General features: G+C 35.9%; 2 protein-coding genes and 1 pseudogene across 4 annotated transcripts; 2 read left to right on the forward strand and 1 right to left on the reverse strand.

Annotated features, from left to right (window-relative positions):
- Positions 1-1,628: 1,628 nt before the first annotated feature.
- Positions 1,629-11,382, forward strand: LOC127983542 (tetratricopeptide repeat protein 13-like; annotated as a pseudogene).
- selenol (selenoprotein L) lies at positions 11,341-20,057 on the forward strand. 3 transcript variants are annotated; one of them, XM_052586200.1, is made up of 10 exons: positions 11,341-11,502; positions 11,632-11,713; positions 11,804-11,857; positions 12,094-12,139; positions 15,670-15,797; positions 16,192-16,306; positions 16,437-16,559; positions 17,507-17,644; positions 18,490-18,636; positions 18,967-20,057. In XM_052586200.1, exons 1-9 carry the CDS (start codon positions 11,400-11,402, stop codon positions 18,607-18,609), a joined length of 909 nt encoding a protein of 302 aa, XP_052442160.1. In that variant the 5' UTR covers positions 11,341-11,399; the 3' UTR covers positions 18,610-18,636; positions 18,967-20,057. The 3 variants fall into 3 exon arrangements, with proteins under 3 accessions (XP_052442160.1, XP_052442159.1, XP_052442161.1); XM_052586199.1 differs by having other exon boundaries at positions 18,490-18,626; XM_052586201.1 differs by having other exon boundaries at positions 18,490-20,057.
- LOC127983843 (C-type lectin domain family 11 member A-like) lies at positions 19,504-25,067 on the reverse strand. Its single transcript, XM_052586202.1, has 4 exons — positions 24,668-25,067; positions 23,908-24,019; positions 23,406-23,597; positions 19,504-23,262 (listed from the first exon to the last, which is right to left on the reverse strand). The coding sequence occupies exons 1-4, from the start codon at positions 24,776-24,778 to the stop codon at positions 22,865-22,867; spliced, it is 813 nt and encodes a 270-aa protein (XP_052442162.1). The 5' UTR covers positions 24,779-25,067; the 3' UTR covers positions 19,504-22,864.

Below are 25,067 nucleotides of genomic sequence, written 5' to 3' on the forward strand. Positions count from 1 at the left end.
TTCAGAAGATGATCTGTACAGCGGATCGCATCGGCGCACTGATGCAGTATGACACATTAGGGTTTTACCAAACCTCAGAATACACAGAGCTCAGGGCTCTTTAAAAACAATAAATCATAAATATATCAATGAAACGTGGTGCAAAAAAGAACACTTGAATACATATCGGTAGTGCAGTCAAACGATTAATCGTATCCAAAATAAGTGTTTGTTCACATAATAAATGTATGTGTACTGTCTATATTTATGTATATATATAAATGGACACACATGCATGTACATTACAGACCAAAAGTTTGGACACACCTTCTCATTCAAAGAGTTTTCTTTATTTTCATGACTATGAAAATTGTAGAGTCAGACTGAAGGCATCAAGGGCTATTTGAACAATAAGGAGAGTGATGGGGTGCTGCGCCAGATGACCTGGCCTCCACAGTCACCGGACCTGAACCCAATCCAGATGGTTTAGGGGTGAGCTGGACCTCAGACAGAAGGCAAAAGGGCCAACAAGAAGCATCTCTCGGGGAACTCCTTCAAGACTGTTGGAAGACCATTTCAGGTGACTACCTCTTGAAGCTCATCAAGAGAAAGCCAAGAGTGTGCAAAGCAGTAATCCAAGCAAAAGGTGGCTACTTTGAAGAACCTACAATATGACATATTTTCAGTTGTTTCACACTTTTTTGTTATGTATATAATTCCATATATAATCCACATGTGTTAATTCATAGTTTTGATGCCTTCAGTGTGAATCTACAATTTTCATAGTCATGAAAATAAAGAAAAATCTTTGAATGAGAAGGTGTGTCCAAACTTTACTGTATATGTTTAAGAAAAAAAAATATTTATATATTAAATACATTTATACGCAATATTAATTGTATGAATATAAATATAAACATGTAAATATTTTCAAAATATATACTTAATGTGTTTGTGTTCGTATTTATATATACACAATACACACACATGCATTATGTAAACAAAAACGTTTATTTTGGATTTGACAACACTACATATCAGTGTAATTTTATCTACATATAAATTAAAAAATGTTTTTACTATTTTATTATATTTTAGATAAGAGCTCTTTAAAATCACTAAACAATAGTGATACAAATATAAATATTAACAAGTTTAAATTACTAAATAAAGATAAATATTTGAATACATCTTGAATACATAAACAATCTTTCTTTTTTCATTTAAATTTCTGGGTTTAATTTTGTTAGGGTTGTTTTTTATTTTTTTGTGGCAAATGTCATGAATTATTACGTTTTTTTAACAGTTGCACCACAGGACATTTTTTGTAATATCATTAAAAAGTCAAAAGCTATGACATCGTTTTATGCTGTTTATTTCCGTATGTTCACTGGACCACACGTGTTTGTTCATAATAAGTAATAAGAAGTGATTTTTCTTATTTTTTTATTCATTTTATTGGTAAATATTTTCATTTTAGAAATAACAGTTGAATCTTATGCCAACTTAATATGGTTTTCAACTTTTTTCTTCGTTATGATATCAAAATGGTTAAATTTTTGACTTTGTTTCCAAAGAAGATCAAATTTTATTGTAATTAAAAAATAAAAGCATGCTTAGAAGTCATGATACTGTCATGAACTGCATTTTTAATGTTGTCTTGTGTTTTGTGTAGCGATGGGTTTGGCCACCATAGAGGTGATGCAGGCCATGCAGCGCACCTGGAGCCACTCGAAGGTCCGAGTCCATGGAAAGACCAGACAGCTGCAGTGAAATGGAGAAGGTCAGATCCCAGCCGGCGTTCCTGAGCTCTTCTCACGGCTCAGTGGAGGGTGTTACCAGGGCTTGGTGATTAATCTTTGCTGGTGTGTGTGTGTATGTGTGTGTGTGTGTGTGTGTGTGTGACAGAGAGCAGGATTGCAGATCCAGACCAGCCTGTGCTGTGCTGTGGTTGGATCAGATGCCTGCCAGGAGTCTTTTAGGATTTAACAACCACATTAACCTCATCAGGTGCTGTATCTGCCCTCAACCTGGCATTTACTCTGTAAAGCGGCTAGCCCTAATCGCTTAACCATGAAGTTTTAATTAATTATTATTTTATTTCTCCACAACTGTAACGAAGGAATTATATTGCTGTAAATTTTGTGATGAAAAGAAAAAGAAGCTTTAAAAGGCACCTTGTGGTGGATGAAAGTTAAAGAAATGAAAACAGATGTAGATATTAGTATTATAATTGGAGATGTAACGATTCACTCAACTCACGAGTCGATTCGATTTTCTTTTTACAAAATGAGATTTAAGACAAATTATAAATAAGATGTGTCTTTTTATTATTGCTTGGACAAAATGCTGTTCATTTCTTTGTGAAATTGAAATGTAACAATAATATACTACTATATACAATAAAATGCATATTATTGCTCTTTTGTTGGTTTTGATTGCTTCTATTGTCCTCATTTGTAAATTGCTTTGGATAAAAGCATTTGCTAAATGATCAAATCTAAACATGATGTAAATGTAGATAACAAAACTAAATTAAAATTTTATTATAAACAAAGTAAGGCTATGTGAGGCAACTACTGCATTTTAATCATGATCCAAACAAAGATGCTGCATACATGCAGCATGAGAAGATTTTAATCTAAACTTATGACCTTTAATATGAATTATACAGAGGCAAGATGAAAATAATTAACCGCCATTTGTTTGGCATCTCAACTGATTTGAATTGTCACATATCTGAATCGTTTTTTAGCCAGCTCGCGGTTAATCGTTACATCCATATTATAGTTTTTAAACTGTTGAATAAAATGATTATATTTTATATTATTTATATATATTTTTAATTATATATATTTTTATTTTATGTTGAAACATTGCAGTAGTAATAGTTCTTATTTAATTTTAATTTGTAAATGTTTGTCATTTTCATATTACTACTTAACAGTAGTAAAAATGATTATTAGAATCATTATTATTTATAGTGTTAATATTGATGCTATATTATAGCTATAAAAAATAAATTAACCCCCCCCCCCCAATCTTGTAACCCAACCCTACAATGTGCTATCCATGAAAATAGATAACGTACCAGTAATTAGATATTACTAATATTGGTATCATTAATGACAATTCTGTACAGAGATGCAGCCAATTTCACACCTCACAGAGTAAGAATAGTTTTACTTCCTATTAGAATAGTTTCTAAATGAAACACTGAAGCAAGCATTTTCAGTAAAGCTGCTCTGAGACGACTCGTCTTGTGAAAGCTCTTCACAGCTCTGACTGCTGCTGCTTTTATTGTGAAGACACAGGTGTCAAACTCAAGGCCTTTGAGACAATTCTGGCCTGATTTAATGCAGCCTGTGAGCAAATTTCTGTAACATACTAGTGAAATGTCTCATTTAGTGCTTTCCTCGTAAACATTAACCCTTTGACGGAAACAAGCAGACTAGTGTTTACAGCATTCAGCATGTGCCTTGATCAGCTGCTACACTAACATCGCTCAGCGCTAGTCATATATCACACTTGTATTACACAGTTAATCAGGGGTTTTAACACGTGATGCTTCTTTTAGGAGTTGAGTTTGAGACCCCAGTTCTAACCTGTCAACATAGGTGCCGAAAAATATGTGCTGCTCACCTTTGTGGTGTGAAACAGACTCAAAAATCTATTGCTATGCTTGTTTTATAGTGTTTTCATGGTGTTTTTCTGTTGTTTCACAGAGGCCAGATCAATAATATCAGATATCTGGAGTATTTCAGTAGTATTCTCAGCTTTGTGAAGGAAAGAATACTGGTTTATCATGGGTAAGTCTCTTTGTGACATACACATTTTACATTTTCCAAACTTTTAAACAGATTTTATATCCTGTACATTCAGTCAAACTCTTCAGCATTCAGTTTTAAAAATAGTTTATTCATTCATAATTTTCTTCAAACTTTTTATTTCCTCATTCATGCATGCATTCACTCACACATACTGTCTATCTTTTAATCATTTTCCTTTTATTAATACATAATTATGATCATTTTCATACACGTGTTTTTTCTCCATCAGGGCGTATAACCCGCGGGGGCTTCAGGAAGTAAAGCAGGCTCTGGAAAATTTGAAGAAAGTGGAGGATCTGCTGTAGCTGCCCATCATGAAGAGGATTAAACATGAAAAACACTCTTTTCATCATTTCATTATTATCTTTATTAATCATTACCTGGATCATTTGTGTGTTTAGACAAGGTCAGTGAATGTTTCTAGGTCTAGAGGCATCCTTCTCATCCTTAAAGTTTACCAGTGTTTAATGTTTAAGATGTATTTATTTTTTTATATTAGTTATAGAATGATATAATTATTTCGGCATTAATTAAAAAAAAAAAAGTTTGTAGCATTATAATGTATTTTCTGTCCTTTTTTGATCCGCTTATCAACTTATTATCTTTTAATCTTTTAATCTTTTAAATAATATTGTATATGCATTTTCAACATAATAAAAATAAATGATCTTGAGAACCAAATCATCATATTTGAATGATTTCTTAAGATCATGTGACACTGAAGACTGGAGTAATGATGCTGAAAATTCAGCTTTGATCACAGGAATAAATTACTTTTTTTTTTAAAAGAAAAAAGTTAATTTAATTTTTATTAATATTTCAAAATATTACTGTATTTATTGTAAAAAAAAAAATTTCAAATTTTGAAATATTCAAATCAGCCTTGGTATAAGGATAAGAGACATCTTTCAGAAAAAAAATAAATAAATAAATGATTCCAAACTTTTTACACTGTATATACTTTATAAATAAGGCCATTGTACACTTTATATCTTTCATAGATTTTTTTCAATCTTTCTTTCTTGTGCACACCATTCATATGATAATCAAAAGGATGTTCACAGAGAACAATAACGAGTGTTAGTCATAGAAACAACACATGACAGTTATGAGTGTGTGTAATCCAGGATTAGGTCAGATCTGTGAGTAATGATGGGAGCAGCTGATCAGAGCGTCTCTGATAAACACGTGTGCAGTGATTGCTCATCTTTTTATTTGCTGGCTCATAATTATGCTTGGCTTCTGTCTAACACTTGCATTTGTGTTTATTAATATACATATTTATCTTTCAGGCACACTTGATCACACAAATTTATGAGAGGTTTGTGTGTTTTTTATTATCTATATAGCTGTATGGATATCTAACAGGCTTTTCCACACTGTTTTTCTAAAAATGGCGTGTATGCCCCATAATACCAATCTTGTTGATCGTTATAATATTATATGTTTTCTGTAAAGATACGAATCAAAACAACTCACCTGTCGAGTAAAACAAAAAATTTTTACTTTTAAATATGACAATCCTATTTTCACCACTGAATAAAAAAATAAAACAAGGTTATTGCAACTTTTTCATCTCACAATTCTGGTGATTATATATAATTGCCAGTTTATATTGCACGATTCTGATTCTATAGCTTCGAATTGCGCATTATCAACTCAGAATTGTGATCTTGCAATTTTAACTTTATTTTTTCTGAGTTGTGAGTTTACATCCCCCAGTTCTGACTTTTTTTTCTTGCAGTTGCAAGTTTATATCATAGAATTGTCAGTTTGTGTGTCAGAATTGCGAAATAAAAAGGTCGAAATTACCTTTTTTTTTTTTTTTTTTTTTTTGGCAAAACAGGCTTTTCTTAAATGCCCAACGAAATTAAATTGAACAATGTTAACTAAACATATAATTTAAAATCAAGCACAAACATTTATTTTAACACATTATTACTTCTTTCTTTTAAGTTGTGATTATCGCAGCTATATATAATTTGTTTTCGTTTTGTTTTTTACAGTGGATATAAATTTGCTACATCATGCTAAAACTCTCATGGCATTTACTAAATCTCTCTAAATCAACGCTGTTAAATTAATATTGAAGCTATATATATATATATATATATATATATATATATATATATATATATATATATTTATTTATTTATTTATTTTTTATCTACATAAGCATATCAACTTGAGTAATTAAGTAGTCAGCTGTACCGTTTTTGTTCTTATGTTTCATATCGCAAACAATGTATAAAGGCTGTTTAGCAAGTTTTTCTTTTTATTATAGTTTATAGTTTCCAGCCTTATTTTGTGTCTTATGCTAATGACTCAGTTGTTTGTGTGTCAGAGTGGGGAACATGCTGTTTTCAGTAGAGACTCATGAGAGGACACAGCAGTTTCAGTCAGAAATTGAAGCGCTCTGTAAAGATCTCACTGCCAAAGGCCAAACCCTGATGCTCTCCACTGAACTCGGGGTAAGATTAACATCGATTCTGGAATCTGCACCTGTCTGACCTGTTACACAGAGAATCATGCAAGATAAGTGAGCTGTGTGTCTGCTCTCTCACACACGCACACATGGTGAGACCCACATACACTGTTACACACAGATGAACAAAAACTAATGCTTAGTGCATTCATTTAGTGTGATTAATTAATCTGTCCATAGTTTCCATAAAACGTTTTTTAAACCACTGGTACAATGATAAAATTGCACTTTATATATATATATATATATATATATATATATATATATATATATATATATATATATATATATATATATATATATATATATATGTATACATAATTTTTTTTTTTTATAAGATTCTAAAATAATTTAAAAGAAACAATAGAATGTATTTCTGTTCATTTGAATATTTTATTTTTAAATGTAGTATTAGAATGATTTCTTAAGTAGCATGTGACACTGAAGACTTTAGTAATGATGCTGAAAATTCAGCTTTATTTCACAGGAATAAATAGCATTTTAATATACCGGTATATTAAAATAGAAAGATTCTGCTAAAAACAATGTCATGGTTAATTCAGTCATAACTCTTATTTATATTGTATGTTTTCCCACCTTTATCAGTTTCTGCAAAATCCACTATTTTGTACACTTATTTTAATAAATCTTTCTGAACTCAGTGCGCTTTTAGTTGCTGTGGATAAAAGCACTGCCAAATGCATAAATTATATATATATATAAGCAAATTTAAACCGAAAATATAAAGTTAACCTGCTGATTTATTTACTGTCATTTATTACTACAATCAAATCCTTATGAATATTTGGAACCATTTGTCCTCCAATTTAATAACTATAGAACACAGTCAGAGAGTAACAAAGCAAGAAGAAAAATAGCCTTAATATGTTCAGTGTTAGTAGTTTTTTTTGCCTTTCTCTGTCTTTGTAGGACGCAGATGCTGTGTGTAATTTAATTCTTTCTCTGGTGTATGGTATGAAAACAAAAGAATCATAAATAGGTGGTTGCTAGGGTATTAGGATGTTTAATTAATACTTTATGCATAATCACTAAAAATGGCATTAAAAGGGTAATTGCTTTGATTAGTTTAGCCAAGTTGATTTCTTTAATCCATGTGATCAGCTGTTAATATTGAAAGGTATACTTATTTTTTCGCATGTTTAGAAATCCCTGTTTTACATTAAAGGGTAGTTCATCCAAAAATGAAAATTCTGTCATTAATTACTCACTCTCATGTCCTTCCAAACCCATAAGACCGTTCATTTCACACAAATTAAGATATTTTTGATGAAATCTGAGAGCTCTCTTATCCTCCATAGACAGTAAGGATCCTACCACAGTAAAGGCACCGCACCGTAGCAAGGACATCATTAAAACAGTCCATGTAACATCAGGGGTTCAACCATAATTTTACAAACGTTTCAAAGCTACGAGAATATTTTTTTTGTGTGAGGGGTTTGACATGACATGCAGCAGCACCGTCTCAGTCCAGCGCGGGTGAAATAAATATAATGCTTTAGCTGAGGTACAATTCATATTTCTTCATTAAAAAAACTGAGAAAGTAATTTGAAAAGGTGTCTGCGAGACATAATTTCACAAACAGTGTGAATGAATTACCACACACTCTCTTTCTCTCTCAAAATGCATATGGCTTCAAATGACATCGCTTCTGTACGCTGCACAGTCGACCCAGGTATTGTCACGTGCTATCAAGGCAGTGTTGCATTTTTTCTTTTTAATTCTTGCCAGTGATTAACCATTCAACGCCCGCGCACTTTCCTGAAGACCTTGCGCTCATGCAAACCTGCAGCTCACACAAATAATAATGCCAGGTTCACATTACTCTGTTTGCAGTGCATTTGTGGTGCATTTCTTTTAAATGTATAGCACAGTAATGAAGGCAGCAACATGTGATAGATAGGACAGAATAAGAAAGGCTATTAATAATTTTTGATTGTGCAGAAAAGTATTATAATACTAAAGGCGCCAATAAAGAGCGGCAGAGAGTGCTTATGCACATCCCGTGCACAGGATGATGAACTTGAAACAACACAGGGTTGCCTTGGTAAAATTCGAAATTTAGGGTCTAAATATCACGTATTGGGGTCGCTTTGATCCGCGAACATGAAAAACCACCACAGACTTGGCAACACTGGTGGGCATTTACTATACCGAGCCGTAATTCACTGACAAGCTACACAAAATCGATGTTAAAATCGCAGGCGATTCTTTGTCGATTTTGAAAACTATTTTGTGTTAGTTGTCGGTAGACTATGGCTCTGTTTAGTAACTGCCACTCCACCTGAAGCAGTGTTGCCAAGTCTGCGGTTGTTTTTCATGTCTGCGGTTTGAAGCAACCCCAATACCAATAACGTGATATTTAGCCCCTAAAATGCGAATTTTACCAGGGAAACCCTTCCGAAAAATGTATATTTTAACCCCGGGAAGCAATTTTTATCGGGGAACCTCCCGGAAACGCGATTTGGGCTAGTTTTAGACTAGTTTTAAGAAGAAACTGGGCAGGATTTGTTGTGAAAACCTGGCAACCCTGGTCTAAACGCACGTGCTGGAGATATACTTCTAATTACAGGAGCGTCTTTACTGATGAGATGCGCATGAGCATTCTGAGGTCTTACGGGTTTGGAACAACATGAGGGTAAGTTATTAATTACATAATTTTGCTATCTGGGTGAACTAACCCTTTAATGTTCACTCTATCAGTAAGATATTCTTTATTCTTTACCTCATATTGACACACTAACAATGTCAACCTGTTTGCACATTTGCCTCTTGTACATTCCTGTGTATCTTAATATTTAAGACTACAGTTTACTTTCATGCACATTATTTTGCGTTCTATATTTAATTCTACAATATACACCATTTTTATATTTTATTCTAATATTTTTATTGTTTACTTTTATTTCATTCTTAGCTATTATGTATATTTCATTGCACTGTCCATGGAGTGGACCTGACTCACATTTCACTGCTGGTTATATATGCTCTATATAATTGTGTATGTGTCGAATAAAAAAATCTTGAATCTTGAATAAAAAAGGCTACTATTACAACCACTCACAAACCACAATATATGAAGCACAATCCTAATAATCTGCAAACTTTGCCAATGTCTGCTAATACACTACTTTATTTTTCTATTGGTCTCTGTAATTGTCAGTCTGCAGTAAACAAAGCAGCTTTCACTAAATCTATATCGAGTCATTCCAGACTAAACCTTATGACCCTGACAGAGATGTGGATCAAACCAGAGGACACTGCTACTCCTGCAGCACTCTCCAATAATTTCTCATTTTCCCCCACTCCCCATCTGACTGGAAGAGGTGGAGGTCAGGGCTCAACATGAGCCGCGTTTCCACCGAAATTACCCGGAACATTTGAACCAGGAACTTTTCTCCCCCCAGAATTGTTGCTTTCTGCATTTCCACCGCGGTGTAAATTACCGGGAAAATTAGGCAAATAGACTGAACATACGGATTAAGTGACAACATATTTTTATATCAGAACAGTGTTTAATTTGTGTTTCTTGAAGTTTTTTAAATTGCTGTTATTCTTTCAGTGTTGTGGCATACTCTGTGGTCATGGGAGCTCTGATGGCCAGTGGGAAAGAGGTGCTTGGCCCGAATCCCATCTGGAAAGGTAACGACATCAATGATTTAACGAGACACATGACACATATTGTAATACTTTAATCTTTCTGGTTTTTCTACCAGCTCTTTGATTTTGAGGCCATGACTACAGCCAGCCCTGATCGCTTCAGCAAGACTGTCAAGAGTTGAACTTAAAGAGGTACAACTTTAATGTATTGAATCCCTATTTTGAGTCCTAGGCAAGCATCTCAATCACTTTTACAAATAACACTTTCTTCTTTCTCTCTCTGTATCTAGTTTGCCGAGTTGTTACCAGAATCTTCCATCGGTTTCAGAGATGTTCCAGTTTACAATGATTGAAGTTCTTAACACAGACTCGTTTTTGCACTATCCCAAGAAATCCTGAACTTGAAGAAACAATAATACATTCAAAACAAAAAGGGCCGTCTCTACTCAGGGCATCTTTGCTCACAGTCCTGACTTTCACATGGTTTTTACATATCGAATATCAGAACAAATTTTCTTTGATTTTAGCTTTTATATTTCCACAAATATGGAAAAGAGAGTTGGGTTTTAATACAAATTTTGTATTTAATATACATTTGGGTTGCCATTTATTAAATAATTAAAGTTCAGCAATAACTAGCATAAAAACAGCACAGCAGATAATGTAGTGAAATTTAATTTATTATTCATCAGTTGCTTTTCATGGACCTTTTTGGTTTTAGAATCAAATCGGTGAATTGTTGTGGAAATGTCCTTTGAAGAGTTCATATTCTTCAGCTCTTTCTTTCTGAATACTGGAACACAGTGGGGAAATATGTTTGCAAATGTTTTCGTTTGTTTGAAAGACAGAAGTTGGTAATATTGCCATGTTCACTGTCCACACTGGCTTCTTTATAATTTTTGTTGTCTCTGTTTAATGGCTCAACTGAATAATGTGCGCTCAGAATTCTGGAGGTGTTCATGTTGACCTTAAACACTGGGAAGAGTAGTGCCTCAATCTGTAGCTGACCTTAAGCAAAAAAAAAAATCTTACATTTCGTTAATTCTCCCTTTTTGTGAACCAAAATTATAAAATATAGAAATAAATGTTTTTATTATTATTATTTATCTGTTATATTCTATAAATGTCCATTTTTACTATATTTATTGATCAGGATAGATATGCAGTACTTCAATGAGCCACTAGATGAAGTCCCGGAAGCGGTCACTTACTGGTCAGATGTTACAAATTAAGTAACCTTTTTATTATTTAAATTAGTAACTGTGCATTTCCAATTGAATTTCTATTCAAGTTTCTAACATTCATTATTCAGACGTGAATTATTTTTGCCCAAACGTGCTGCTTACTGAAAAAGCTGTGGTGATCACATGGTTCCTGTTACTTTTCTCAGCGCATTTGAGACTTAACCAATCACCGTTTAGTTTCCGTATTCGCCTGATCTCTGATCTGCTGATGACCGGTGATCAGTACAGTGAGTGTATCAGTCATGGCTACTGAAGTGGGCCAAAACACACTCGTAGAGGCTTTGAAAGAACTGATCGGATTTGGTAGAACATCTTTGGAAAATGTAGAAAAGTTAGTCGCCAAAGGTACCCTAAACAGCGTGAGATTTTACCTCTTATTGGTGCGCAAATGTATGTGTTGTGTATGTACAGTTCAAAATCCAACTGTATGAAAGATGTTTCTGTTTTGTATTTAACGTTACTGCGTTTGTTAAGGTGGTTCTTTGCAAGAAATTGTCGATGAGAAAATTCGTCCTTTATTTGGTCTGATGTCAGCTGGTGCCAAGTTCTTTAACAGGTGTGTATATCTGTCTTCAAACATTGCGATGGTGCATGTGTGAAGAATTGTGTTGTATTTCAAAATTATAAAAATCATGTTTTCTTACAGTCTGGGTGTTAAAAACCAAAAGGAAGCAGAACATTTATGGGAAAAGTTTTTTCAGTGAGTATGGATGGAAATATTCAATGGTCTAATATTTTGCATACTGAACAGTTAATTTAATATTTGGTAAGTAGCAATCTAATAAACAGTCACATATGTAAATAGTCAGTTGTTAATTATAAAAAAAAGCGAAATTAATAAAAAATCTAAAAAATTTGCCTGTACTTGGTACTGAATAGCAAATATCATGTTAGTATATTAATGATAATAATGGTATTTGATTCCCAATTTAACAGAAACACTGATGTTCGAGATAATGTTGAAGGCTTGCTACAACTGGAAGTAAGCAATATATATATATATAAATATATATATATATATATATATATATATATATATATATATATATATATATATAATTTTCTTTTCTTTTATTCATTTATTTTCATGTGACTGCTATTAAAGGGGGGGTGAAATGCTATTTCATGCATACTGAGTTTTTTACACTGTTAAAGAGTTGGATTCCCATGCTAAACATGGACAAAGTTTCAAAAATTAAGTTGTACGTTTGAAGGAGTTTTTTTGTTCCCAAAATACTCCTTCCGGTTTGTCACAAGTTTCGGAATGTTTTTTTCGAGTATGGCTCTGTGTGACGTTAGATGGAGCGGAATTTCCTTATATGGGTCCTGAGCAGGGGCGGATTTAGACATTTTGGGGCCCAAGGCAAACACAGACATGGGGCCCTCTACATCTCGTTTCCCTCCTTTTGTCAATCCTTATTTAAAAAAAAAGCCCTACTTGTTACTTCTCTTCAGCAGTCTTCACACAGCAATGATGTATAGACATCTGGAGTTGTATCTGTAAGAAAAAAAGAAGAAAAATAAAAAGGATAAATTCTATCCTTGCTCTGAACAGGGCCTCTCTGCACTATTAAGCAGCGTTCTTTGTCAGTGAGATGTTTTGGCCAGAGTGCTTGGTCATCTTCAAGTTCAAGTGTAACAAATTGGTCAGAATAGCCGTGTTTCCACTATCGAGCTAAGACCGGGCGTGCTAGTGCGTGCCAGGGCCAGTCGCGTTTCCACTGTCACTTCCGGGGCTTGATCGTGCCTCGCCGGGGCTTCCTCGGGGCCAACGGCCAGGGTTTTTTGGCCCGACGAAAACCTTGGGCCAAAGCGGGCCAGCTGGGGCTAGAGGAGGGGTTATGAACAAAGGCGGAGTTTCTCCATGTCTGGAGAGCGTCAGCGCGGATCATTTCAGAAAGATAACAGCTTAAACACCAGCATTAAAGACGTTTTAAAATCAGTTGAGCTCAAAACTCACCCTTAGTTAGCAGCAAGTGTTTGAAATAACTTGATCCGATGTGGATTATAATCACTAAACAAGGCAGAAATATTTATAAGCGATGTAAAAGACTATGTACGCTAAACATTAACGTTACACAGTAAACATGTTAAATATTACCGCTTGGAGAAATCAGACGTCAGCTTCTTATTCTCTATCACAATTGTGTATTTATTAAGTAACATTTTATCTGTCGTCTCTTTTCAAGAGTTTAGCTCCACGTTGCATATCATCAAAATATAATAATGATTTTTGTTCGGGAGCTTTTATAAAAATAGCGAGTCTGCGCCGAGGATCATTTCAGAAAGATAACAGCTTTAACACCAGCATTAAACACTTTTTTTAAAAATAAGTTGAGCTCAAAACTCTCTTTCAGTCAGCAGCGAGTGTTTGAAATAACTTGGTCCAATGTGGATAATCACCATACAAGGCAGAAATATGTATAAGCGATGAAAAAGATATGCACGCTAAACATGTTACCATAGTAAACATGGTAAAATATGACCGCTTGAAGAAATCAGACGTCAGCTTCTTATTCTCTATCACAATAGTGTATTAAGTAACTTATATTATCTTTCACAAGCCTCGTCTCGAGAGTTTATCTCACGTTGCCTATCATAAAAGAATATAGCCTAATAATGTTTTTTGTTCGGGAGCTTTTATAACAATAGAGATATTATCATTCATTATAAACATGACGGCTATACTGTGGCTAATAAACATAAACAGACTCGACTGAATAAGCAGGCTATTTTTATAAGCGTTAAAAATAAATAAATAAAATAGAAATAAGTGTATTTATGTGTGATTAATTTTGAGTCCTGATAAATTAAATCAATTCTATAATTAAAACATCGATGATTTTGAATTTGAATATATAACAAAGCATGCAAACAAACGGCCTCTTTTAAGCCCTGGCTCGCACTGGGCCGACAGTGGAAATGCGGCTAGTGACTGCTAGTACTCATTACTCATCAATTTTCCTAAAACCTTTTTGCTTTCCTCCTGTTTCTTCCTTTTTTCAGCACCGCTTGGGTAGCTTCGCTTCATTTTTACTGTCAACACTCTCTCTCTGTACACAATGTCTATCACTGTCAATCACTTCTTCTTCGTCAGTTTTTTGGCGCATTACAGCCTTGTCACTTTCGCAGATGCGCAGTAAGTGAAATAATGGAATAGTCCAATGTAGTGAGGTGGGGGGGGGGGCCCTCCTGTCTGCGACACTAATGATTTGATGCCATTTTTCAAATGGAGTTTTAGAAATATATATTTTGCACGAAGTAAAAAAAAATAAAAATCTTTAAGCAAGTTAATGGGGCATTTTGGGGGCCCCTAGGTAGCTCGGGGCCCAAGGCAATTGCCGACCTTTGCCTAATGGTAAAGTCCGCCCCTGGTCCTGAGGCACTTCTGCCGGAAGAGCGCGCGCTCCCATATAGCAGAGCACTGAGAGCACAGGCATTCAGTGATCAGTGCGAGAGCGTTGCGAAATGTCACAAAAGAAGTGTATTTTTGGTTGCCAGGGCAAGACAACCCTGCACAGATTACCAAAAAAAAAAAAAACAGCATTAAGGGACCAGTGGATGGAGTTTATTTTTACAGAGCATCAATGGAGTTGTGCAAGTGTTTGTGTTTGTTCCCTGCATTTCGAAGATGCTTGTTTTACAAACAAGGCCCAGTTTGACGCCGGATTTGCGTATTATTTATTTTTTGGTGAGTAAAACTGCTTGAAATATCTCTGCCTCCTTGTTAGTGCGTCCCCTCCCATGCCGAGACCCGGGTTCGAGCCCCGCTCGGAGCGAGTCGTTGCTGCTGCTGCTCTCGTTCAGTTTCAGCCTCGGGATCTGATTCTGGATCATAAATAAACGGCTGAATCTGACTGTTAGCCATGGTTTGTTTTGGATGATGTTTTTTTCCTCAAGGTAATGTCACAGCTTCCAAACGCTCTCAACGCAAAAGCCTACTCGCGCTCGTGATTTTTTAGCTCCGCCCACACGTCACGCCTCCAGCCGGTCGTGTCTTACAGGGTACAGACTATCTTTCTCTTATGAATATAATAAAACTAAAGACTTTTTGGAGATATGAAGGATGCAGTACTACTCTATAGGTACTCAAGATTAACAGGAGATTGAGTGAAAACAAGCATTTCACCCCCCCCCCCCCTTTAAGCCCCTCACAGGCATGAACATGGTATTTAAAAATAAATAAACAAAAATAGATTGCATAAAATGCTTTGCATTCCCACAAGAGACTCAGCAATTTTTTTATGGATTTAATATGAGTTGGGACTTGGGAGGAAACTATTTCAGTGCTTTAGCGAGAGAAGGGAAAGTTTCTTGGGAGGAATGCAAAACAATTAAATAATATTTTTTCCTCTTATCACATATGTTTTCAATCACTGTGTCCCCTTAGGGGCTCCACAGGGTGCTTGTTTTCAATTGATATATAGTCTTAATGATTTTATATTAGTAGGACATACATTATGTGTGTTTGAGTAGTTTAGTGTGCTGAATGGAGGGTTGTTTGATTGACAGGTGGAGTGGGATCGTTTTTTGAAAGGTCTGGATGTTCAGATGCAGATGAGTGACACAGTTCTGTCCCAGTGTCCTGCAGCCCAGACGCTCCGCTCAGATACACAGTTTAAACACGTCCAGACTAAAGAGTGAGATCATTTCTGTCCATATTCAGTGCAAGCCACGATCCAGAACTGCTGACAGAGAGTATGTGTTGAAACAAAACGAAGGCCTGCAGTTGCAAGAGTTTATCACTCTACGTTATGACTGTGATTACATCAGTGTCTTACTTATCATGTTATACTGTATAAGATGTTTTAAAATGTTTAGTTGTTTGACTGGTTTTGGATAGTAGTTTAAAACCAGTTTCTAGCATGTCGTGCTTTGTGAGAGTGACTGTTATGTTACCTGGTTAAAATTTAACTTCTTGTAATTACAGTTCAAATTAAGTGTAATATCCTGTGGATTGTGGCTATTTAAGCTCAATTTCCAGCTCACAAATTGATATGGCATGTATGTTGTGGTTGTCCCGTGCTCCTGTAGGAATGTGTCTCTAAGTCAGTACTTGGGGAAGGGAGAGAAACTCCTCCTTGTGTTGCTCCGGCATTTCGGATGACAGCCATGACGAGACCACCTGACTGAGCTGAAGAACAGCAAAGTAAGGAAACTTGTTGACTTGACAAGGTCAAATGCTGTGCTGCTTTTCTGTTGCAAATGTCCCAAAGTCAGCATCGCTGTGTTCTTTGAATCATCAACACTGTTTCTGTTTCTGGCTCTTTCTCGTACAGAAGCTTCTGGAAGCTCAGTCGTTGCGGGTGCTGGTGGTCTCGTACGGTTCTCTCGAAGGGGCCACATTCTGGCTTGATCAGACGGGCTTTGAATTTGACATGCTGTTGGATGCAGAGAGAGCGGTGAGGACTGTCCACTGTGCAGTAACATAATTAGCCCTTCTTTGCTTAATCCTAATGTTATGAAAGTAGTTTAAATCTCAATTCCGACTTTTTCTTTAAGAATTGTTTGATATAAACTTGCAATTGCATGTTTTTTTTTTCTCAAAGCTGCGAGTTTCTCACAATTTTAACTTTTTCACATGCAATTGCAATTTCTAAAGTCAGGATTCTGAGATATAAACTTGGAATTTTAAGATAATAGACCATCTTTTTCTCAGAATTGGACTCGCAAAAATTGCAAATTGTGAAAAAATGTCAGAATTGCGAGAAAAGTTTAAAGAGTTTAAATCTAAATTCCGACTTTTACTTTTAGAATTGTATGATATAAACTTGCAATTGCATGTTTTTTCTCAAAGCTGCGAGTTTATCTCATAATTCTATTTTTCTCACATGCAATTGCAATTTGTAAAGTCATAATTCTGAGATATAAACTTGCATTTTTTAGTAAATAGACAGTTTTTTTTCTCAGAATTGGACTCAAAAAAATTCCGAATTGCGAAGAAATTTCATAAATGCGAGAAAAGTAATAAAAATAAAAAAAAAAGTTTATCAGCTGCGAGTTTACATCTCTCAATTCTGAGAAAAAAGGCAAAATTGCAAGTTTAAATTATGCAATCCTGAGAAGCAAGTCAGAATTGTGAAATAAGAAGTCGCAATAATTCATTTTACTTTATTTTTAATACATTGGCAGAAATGGTCCTCCATATATGGTCATTTAATGTTTATGGATAAAAAAAAAATCTTCTTATTAATCATTTAAGACATTTTTCCTGAGTGCAAAACATAAATGCAATTATCTCACTGGGTGCATCTTGTGTTGTTCATAATTGTCTTAACTGTTCACAATTGACCTTGACAGTAGTTTAATACTGATTTGTGCTGGTTGGTCTGTTTATGATGGGTCACAGGTGTATCAAGTGTTCGGTCTGGGTTCATCTGTCAGCAAGGTGATGAAGTTTAAGTTAATGCTCCACTACTCTGAAATCCTGGTGATGAACCGACAGTTACCCGATGTGCCACCTGAGTTCCTCGAGGATCTCTTTCAGGTGACATGCAAACATTTATTCAAAATATCACACAAAGAAACAAAAGAATGGCATAAGGGCGGTAAAAAGTACAATGTCAGCCTGCATATAGGGCCGGTTACACAATGATAGTATCATAAATTCACTTCTTCAGCACAAATCACACAACAAAATTGTATTTTGCAGGCTTGCTCTAATTATGCAGTAGAAATGAGACATATTAATATATCTTTCCACAATAGGATATACTTTGTTGTCCGATTTTGGTGTTTACCTTCTCACCTGTGTCAGATAAATATTAAATTCAGTGTTTTAAAAAGCTGTTTTTAATTATTAAATCTAAACCTCCCAAAAAGTGTCCTACAACCTGCTACTGTATGATTTTACCATTAAAAAAAAACATTGCAAGCTGAGAAATAACATAATTTGAACCCTTCAGCATGGCTAAGACAAGTAGCTAGGTAAATTAATCTGATATAGTTTTTTTTTACATTTTGTCTATTTATTATCTATTGCCAGAAAATGCATAAAACTGGCTAAAACTGCATTTATATAAAAACAAAAACAGTTTTATGATCTAAGATGCATTTAGAGAATGCATTTAATCCCAAATCTTGCTGAAATGATAAAACTTGTGTAAAATCAATAGAAAAAAGAAAACCCTCAGGATTTTCTGAATGGCGATTTGTTGAATGAGGAAAAAAATGGCTTTAAGGGATTCATGCTGTTTGTGGAATGTGCCAGATCCATAAAAAACAACTCCAAATCATTGCATAATACTCAATGATAGCATAAACATTTGTCTCCCTGTAGACTCTAGGACTCTTGAAAACGGATTAAAAGCCCTCTCCCTCTGTCTCTCTCAGATGGGTGGTGATTTTGTTCTGGACCAGGGGGCCAAAGTGATATTTTCCTACCGGTGTAAAAGCCCTGCGGACAGACCATCAGTTCCACAGATTCTGGCGGCCGTCTCTGCCCTCTCTTAGCATTCCTGGAGGACAAGGTCTTTGATGGTTTGTGTGTCTAGTATGTTAAACTGCTTGACTTGCTTCCTTGCCATCCCGACGAGAAGTTCCAGTTCCTGATAAGTAATACTCGTTCACGTTTGTGCCAGACTTCCATTTAGAATGGGGTACAAATTTTGGGCTGAATGGGTGATTTTACTCATCTGTAAAATATAAAAATGGGAAGCTACTGTATCACTATGAGACTCATACTAAAGGGAACACGAAACAAATATAATTTCAGAGTATTTAGGACATTAATTACTCTATAGTATGAATTACTCTATAGTAAATAGTATGTTTAAAGACTGACTTCAGGCCTTTAATGTGTTGCTGTAGGTCGGCTCCACAGATAGACAGCTCCCCCAGAGGTTGTATGGATGAAGATCTGACTCAAACTCATTCGTGAAGAGTCATTTCTGATGGACATTTACACCCTCTGGTCATCGCAGCTTCTCATCTGTTGAGTTACAGACCTGCCTGACCTCTACATCACACATCACTGTCTTGATTAGATGGAATGAGATTAGTAAATTAACTTCTTTACATACATTTTATAATCATTCAAGATCATCATGTGTATATATATATATATTTCTTTGATTATTGAAATCAACATTGAATAAAGAGCTGGATGTTGGCCAGAATGAGACTGGGCTTTTCTCCATTTTTCAGCACAGCTCAAGAGTCTCATTTCACTTTAAACCTGCTTCAGTTGTGGCCAAGTGAAACAAACACAGCTTTGAAAACAAATACAGGGTTGAAACAATAAGCCACGATTCTAAAGAATTTTATAACAATAAAGAACAAAAAGAAAACCCATTTCTGTTACAGTTTTGAACACACGTCTAAAGCGCCCTTGGAATAATACAAACATTAAACATCAAAAAGATTAAATTTATTAAATTTCAGTATGTTTTCATTTGTCCATGATCTTCAAACCTTTGTTATCACAAATGTTTCCAGCACTGACTTTAGATCCCATGAATATTGGAGTTTTGTGGCATTTATTAGCCATCTAGAGTATAGGATGTTGTATTTTTTGTAAAGTTTGTTCACTTTCAGCAGATATATGTTTTTTAAAATATACAGTATTTCTCTTACACCCTACAATATACGATCCAGAGGAGAATCCTATCGCCCTTCCTCAAAGTCTGTTCAAATGTGCTATCTGGAGCTAGTAGGCTAACTACTTCATTTGCTATATAACATGATTCATGAATGCAATATGTAATTCAAAAGGCATTAACATTTTCATGAATACAGGGTCAAATTATTTATAGCTATAATAAAATGAGTCTCAACCAGTGAAATTGCTGTGGGATTTAAAGGGACAGGGAGTTAAAAGATTAGTTCAGAATAAATATTTCCTGATAATTTACTCACCCCATGTCAAACAAGATGTTCATGTCATGTTGGAAAATGTCACACGTGAAGTAGGTGGAAAGACCCAGTTTTTATAAAGTGAATGCCCAAAGACTAAATCAAACACCTTTTACAAAAAAAAGTTAAAGCAACGATGTTAGACTATTTCAGTCGGAGAGGAAAATTTTGATGGAGTTGAGTAATACTTCGGTACTGGCTACGTCACATTGTTTGTTTGTTTCGCTAGATAAGAGCCTTATTTTTACAGCGTCATATCCCCTGGAGCATTTAACATTCAACTTATATTAAAGGAAAAATAATTGATTTACAGGTGAATTTTAACCTTTTATAGAGGCAACTGTTTTCTATCCTTATTAATTGTATTTCATGTTTTATGTCGTATTCTTAACATTGCATTAAGTGTATTATTAATATAATAACTAAAGTAATAAATGATGGCAAATCAAAGTGATACTTGTAGATTTAAAAATAAAACCACCAATAGGTGGCGGCAAGTCGCTGTCTTAATGAGCCAGGCGTCGCGTCATTCAATCATTCATTCAGTAACGAAGCAAAATGCTGTAGCTATGAATGGGTTATTAATCACTGACTCTCCAAATCTTACTAAGCCACAGATTTGTTCACAAATGAAATACCGCTGTATGTTGCTTGGAGAATGATACGGATTTCGTTGGAACTATTATTCCGCTGCAAAATAGAACAAACATGACAATATTCAGTTTAAAGGGGGGGTGAAATGCTATTTCATGCATACTGAGTTTTTTTACACTGTTAAAGAGTTGGATTCCCATGCTACACATGGACAAAGTTTCAAAAATTAAGTTTGAAGGAGTATTTCTGTTTCAAAAATACTCCTTCCGGTTTGTCACAAGTTTCGGAAAGTTTTTTTCGAGTATGGCTCTGTGTGACGTTAGATGGAGCGGAATTTCCTTATATGGGTCCTGAGGGCACTTCTGCCGGAAGAGTGCGCGCTCCCATATAGCAGAGCACTGAGAGCACAACAGACTTCACTGATCAGAGCGAGAGCGTCACGAAAAGTCACAAAAGTAGTGTGCTTTTGGTTGCCAGGGCAAGACAACCCTGCACAGATTACCAAAAAAACAGCATTAAGGGACCAGTGGATGGAGTTTATTTTTACAGAGCATCAACGGAGTTGTGCAAGTGTTTGTGTTTGTTCCCTTCATTTCGAAGATGCTTGTTTTACAAACAAGGTCCAGTTTGACGCCGGATTTGCATATCATTTATCTCTTAAGGATAATGCAGTCCCAACGAAAAAGGGTCAAGATCGTGTGTTGGAACCGCAGGGGGTGAGTAAAACTGCTTCAAATATCTCTGTGTTGTTAACTTAGCTATCGGCGCGTAAGCACATCAAGTAAACAACATGCAATGTTTTCATCAACTGCACTTTCCACATGTACAGCTTAAAAAAAAGAATACAAAAAAAGACGACAAAGTGGAACTTAGTCATTTTCCAAAACCGCTAAGCAAATATATACAGTTTCAGTACATACCACATAGAGACATGTGGTATGCTGATGCTGATGCTGCTCTTGTTAAATTTCAGCCTCTGGATCTGATTCTGGATCATAAATATACGCTGAATCTGACTGTTAGCCATGGTTTGTTTTGGTTTGTTTTGTCCTCATGGTAATGTCACAGCTTCCAAACGTTCTCAACGCAAAAGCTTACTCGCGCTCGTGATTCTTTAGCTCCGCCCACATGTCACGCCTCCAGCCGGTCGTGTTTTTCCGGGAAAATTCGGTACAGACTATCTTTCTCTTATACATATAATAAAACTAAAGACTTTTTGGAGTTATGAAGGATGCAGTACTACTCTATAGGTACTCAAGATTAACAGGATATTGAGTGAAAACGAGCATTTCACCCCCCCTTTAAAATGTAGGCTACATTTAAAATTTAAAATGTTCACTTAATATTACCTCTTTTTTTGTTGTTGAACCGTTTAAAAAAATGAATTGCACATTTGCCATCGTTTGGATATTCATGAAATTTGCATTCTTAGTCGTATCTTAAACATGAAAACAATAACACGCACCGAGTGTGTCTGTATCGAAGAGAGTTTAAATCGATCTCAGTCCATGTCAATATTTGCTATTCGTGCTATTTAGTGAAGGTCTCCAATAAAGATGCATTGAACAGCAGCGCGATTTGCTAAAGCAACGTATTCAGCAGCCATCCTATCGCATGCACGCTGCTTGTGTGGATGCAGTCAGTTTTGACTACAGAAGATGAGGTAAGCTGATTGGATGTCTGTATTTGACCATTTACGGCACTCCCATTTTCCTGTTTTTACATTAGAAGCAGCATTTTGCTTGACAGAAATACGTGTTCGGTTTTAATGTTACTTCAAATTAGGTTAGAATTCAATGAAACCTCAACATTTTGTTTGCGTACCCCCCTCCGTCACCTCATGTACCCCAGTTTGAGAACCACTGATGTAGAGCCCTTCGAAGCTGCACTGAAACTACAGTTTGGACCTTCAACCCGTTGGTCCCCGTTGAAGTGCACTATATGGAGAAAAATCCTGGCATGTTTTCCTCAAAAACCTACATTTATTTTCAACTGAAGAAAGATCTTGGATGACATGGGGGTGAGTAAATTATCCCTATTTTTTATTCTGGAAGCAAAATAATCGTTTATAGAGTCCTGCTCCAACTTCCTGTTTCAATAGGAACAATGTTATAAGGAAAGAAAATTGCATTTATAAAACCATTTCATAGGACCATTAAATTTACTGGCCCTAATTTTACCTGTGCAACAACTGTTTATAAAACAGTTAATAGCTGCTCTAGATATATATATTTAAAAAAAAAAGCCATTTAAGAGAGAATCAAGCATCAAACTCGCACAGATAATACATGCGTCTTTCACAGTAGGTGTCCCACCAGTCTCCGTCATCTGAAGACATGGCTACACAGTTCTCTCGCTTCCCACCGTCTGGCTGGCTTGACAGGAAGTGCTTCCTCCACTGGAAGTAAGTGACACGAGTTGTGTCCTCAAACAGGTAGAGGCCCTCAGAGCGCTCGTCATTGATCCCAAGCCACACCGGCCAGTTTCCGTGGAATACTGATTTCACATATTCAGCCAAAGCTTCCTGCTCCTTGCGATCTCGTGGCATAGCCATGCGTCCTCCCCGCTCCTGACACTTCTGGGATGCATCTGTGTAGGTCTCATACACACGGTATGCCAGGAAGCATTTGTAACCCATTTTACGGCCTTTCTGGCAGCCTGGAACCACAACAATCATTTTCATCATATTTGAATCAAATACAGAACCGTGTCAAGGAGTGTATTTTGCTGTCATCTTAAAAAGATTTGCCCAAGTAACACATATTCCTGGACAAACTAGATTCAGTAGATGACCCACTAACCCTCTAGTCGTCCGATCTCTTTGCGATTGTGCTTGCAGTAGGACGAGACTTCTTGAATGGCATCCTCAGTGTCGCCTAATCTATTCTCAAGTCGGGACATTCTTTCCAACAGCTGTGTAACTTTAATGTCCAATGTGTAATGTCCCACATTGAGCCTGTGGATAGCCTGATCCATCGCTGCCAGTCTAGACACTGCAAGAATGTATAAATAGACAAATGTGAATCAAGTCTTTCATTAGTCAGCTATGCTGCTGCATACCAGTGAAAGAATAGAATATGAAGAGACTGTGTTGTGGAGGGGGAAGGGGTTGACAAGGTAGCTAATGATATAGACTGTCTGGATTCTAGAGAAGCGGTTATTTTTTTTTATAGATAGAATCTTACTGAAGTTCTATTTTTTAATTTGCACACCTAGACTATTAAATATTACCATATAAACAACACCTGCAATTGTGCAAGCTGTTTTAGTAATTAGAACGTGTGAAGTGAGTGTTTAACGCACTGATGTAGTTGTAAGTGCTCTCCATTTCAGAGACTGCAGTGGTGGGTTCAGGTTCTATGATGTCAGGAGTGTCCCCTCGTCCTCTGACCATCTCCTCATTGAACACTCTCACCTGTAGAATTAAACGACAGCAAAACCACCATCAAAAAAAAACACTATACACTACACAACTCCCGCCCATATTTTTGCCCAATTTACACTCTGAAAGACTCCACAGTAGTTGCCAAAATTCAGAGGCAATCTGCAATTTTGGATCGTATATGGTTACCACAGACTTTTTTGATTTTTATTTTATTTTTTTTAGTTCAGACTATGAATCCATTCAGCGGCAGGATATAAAACTTGATTTAATTCTTTGAGCCAACTGTAGAACAAATGATGTTCAGAGCAGTCTGTGACCCTTTGATGCTCTGGAACCCACAGAGCCAATTATGTGATGCCTAGTGGTTTGAAATCTGGTCAGATTTTAAAAGTCAAATAGTTTATTCCAGCCTTTGCCTGATACAGAATACACATGCACAGTCACACTGGAAGTCCTGGCCGGGCACTTCCAAGTAATGTGTTTGCTAATCAAGGATGTCTTGTAGCAACCAGAAGAGTATGCCATTGAATTTTCCTCCCAGTTAATAAATGCTGACACATTTTGAACTTCATCAAAACGGTACAGTAACCCCAAGTAGAAAACCATAGTAATTCAATATCACGGTACAGTGATGGTGTTTAACATAGATATAAATAGAAACAAATCTAAAATCTTAACCTGAGACAGATCGGCTGTTGTGATGGCTGGTCCTGTGGTGTTCTCGCCGGAGTTACAGGAAGACAAAGCCCCGAAGCCCACTACAGCCGCCAGAATCACTGTTAGACTCATCTCCACTTCAGATCACTTCACTTCATAAATCCCTCCCTTCTGTTTTACTGCATATATGTTCACAACTCTTGATGTTCACTCAACAGCAGCCTTCTCTCCTCTGTTCACATCGCTTTCCACTCTGTCTCGCTCTATCCTTCACCTCTATACAGCTCTGTTTTGTTTTAGCCTCCTCCCTCTCTGCAGCTGTCGGATACTTTTCCTCCTCCTTTCACCTTATCTAAAAGATTCCTGGTTTCTTTCTCTCTCTCTTTCTGTTTGCTTTCTTTCAGCTGCTTGTTCCTCAGAG

Source organism: Carassius gibelio, chromosome B20, assembly GCF_023724105.1.
Source record: "Carassius gibelio isolate Cgi1373 ecotype wild population from Czech Republic chromosome B20, carGib1.2-hapl.c, whole genome shotgun sequence".
In the NCBI taxonomy this organism is placed as follows: domain Eukaryota; kingdom Metazoa; phylum Chordata; class Actinopteri; order Cypriniformes; family Cyprinidae; genus Carassius; species Carassius gibelio.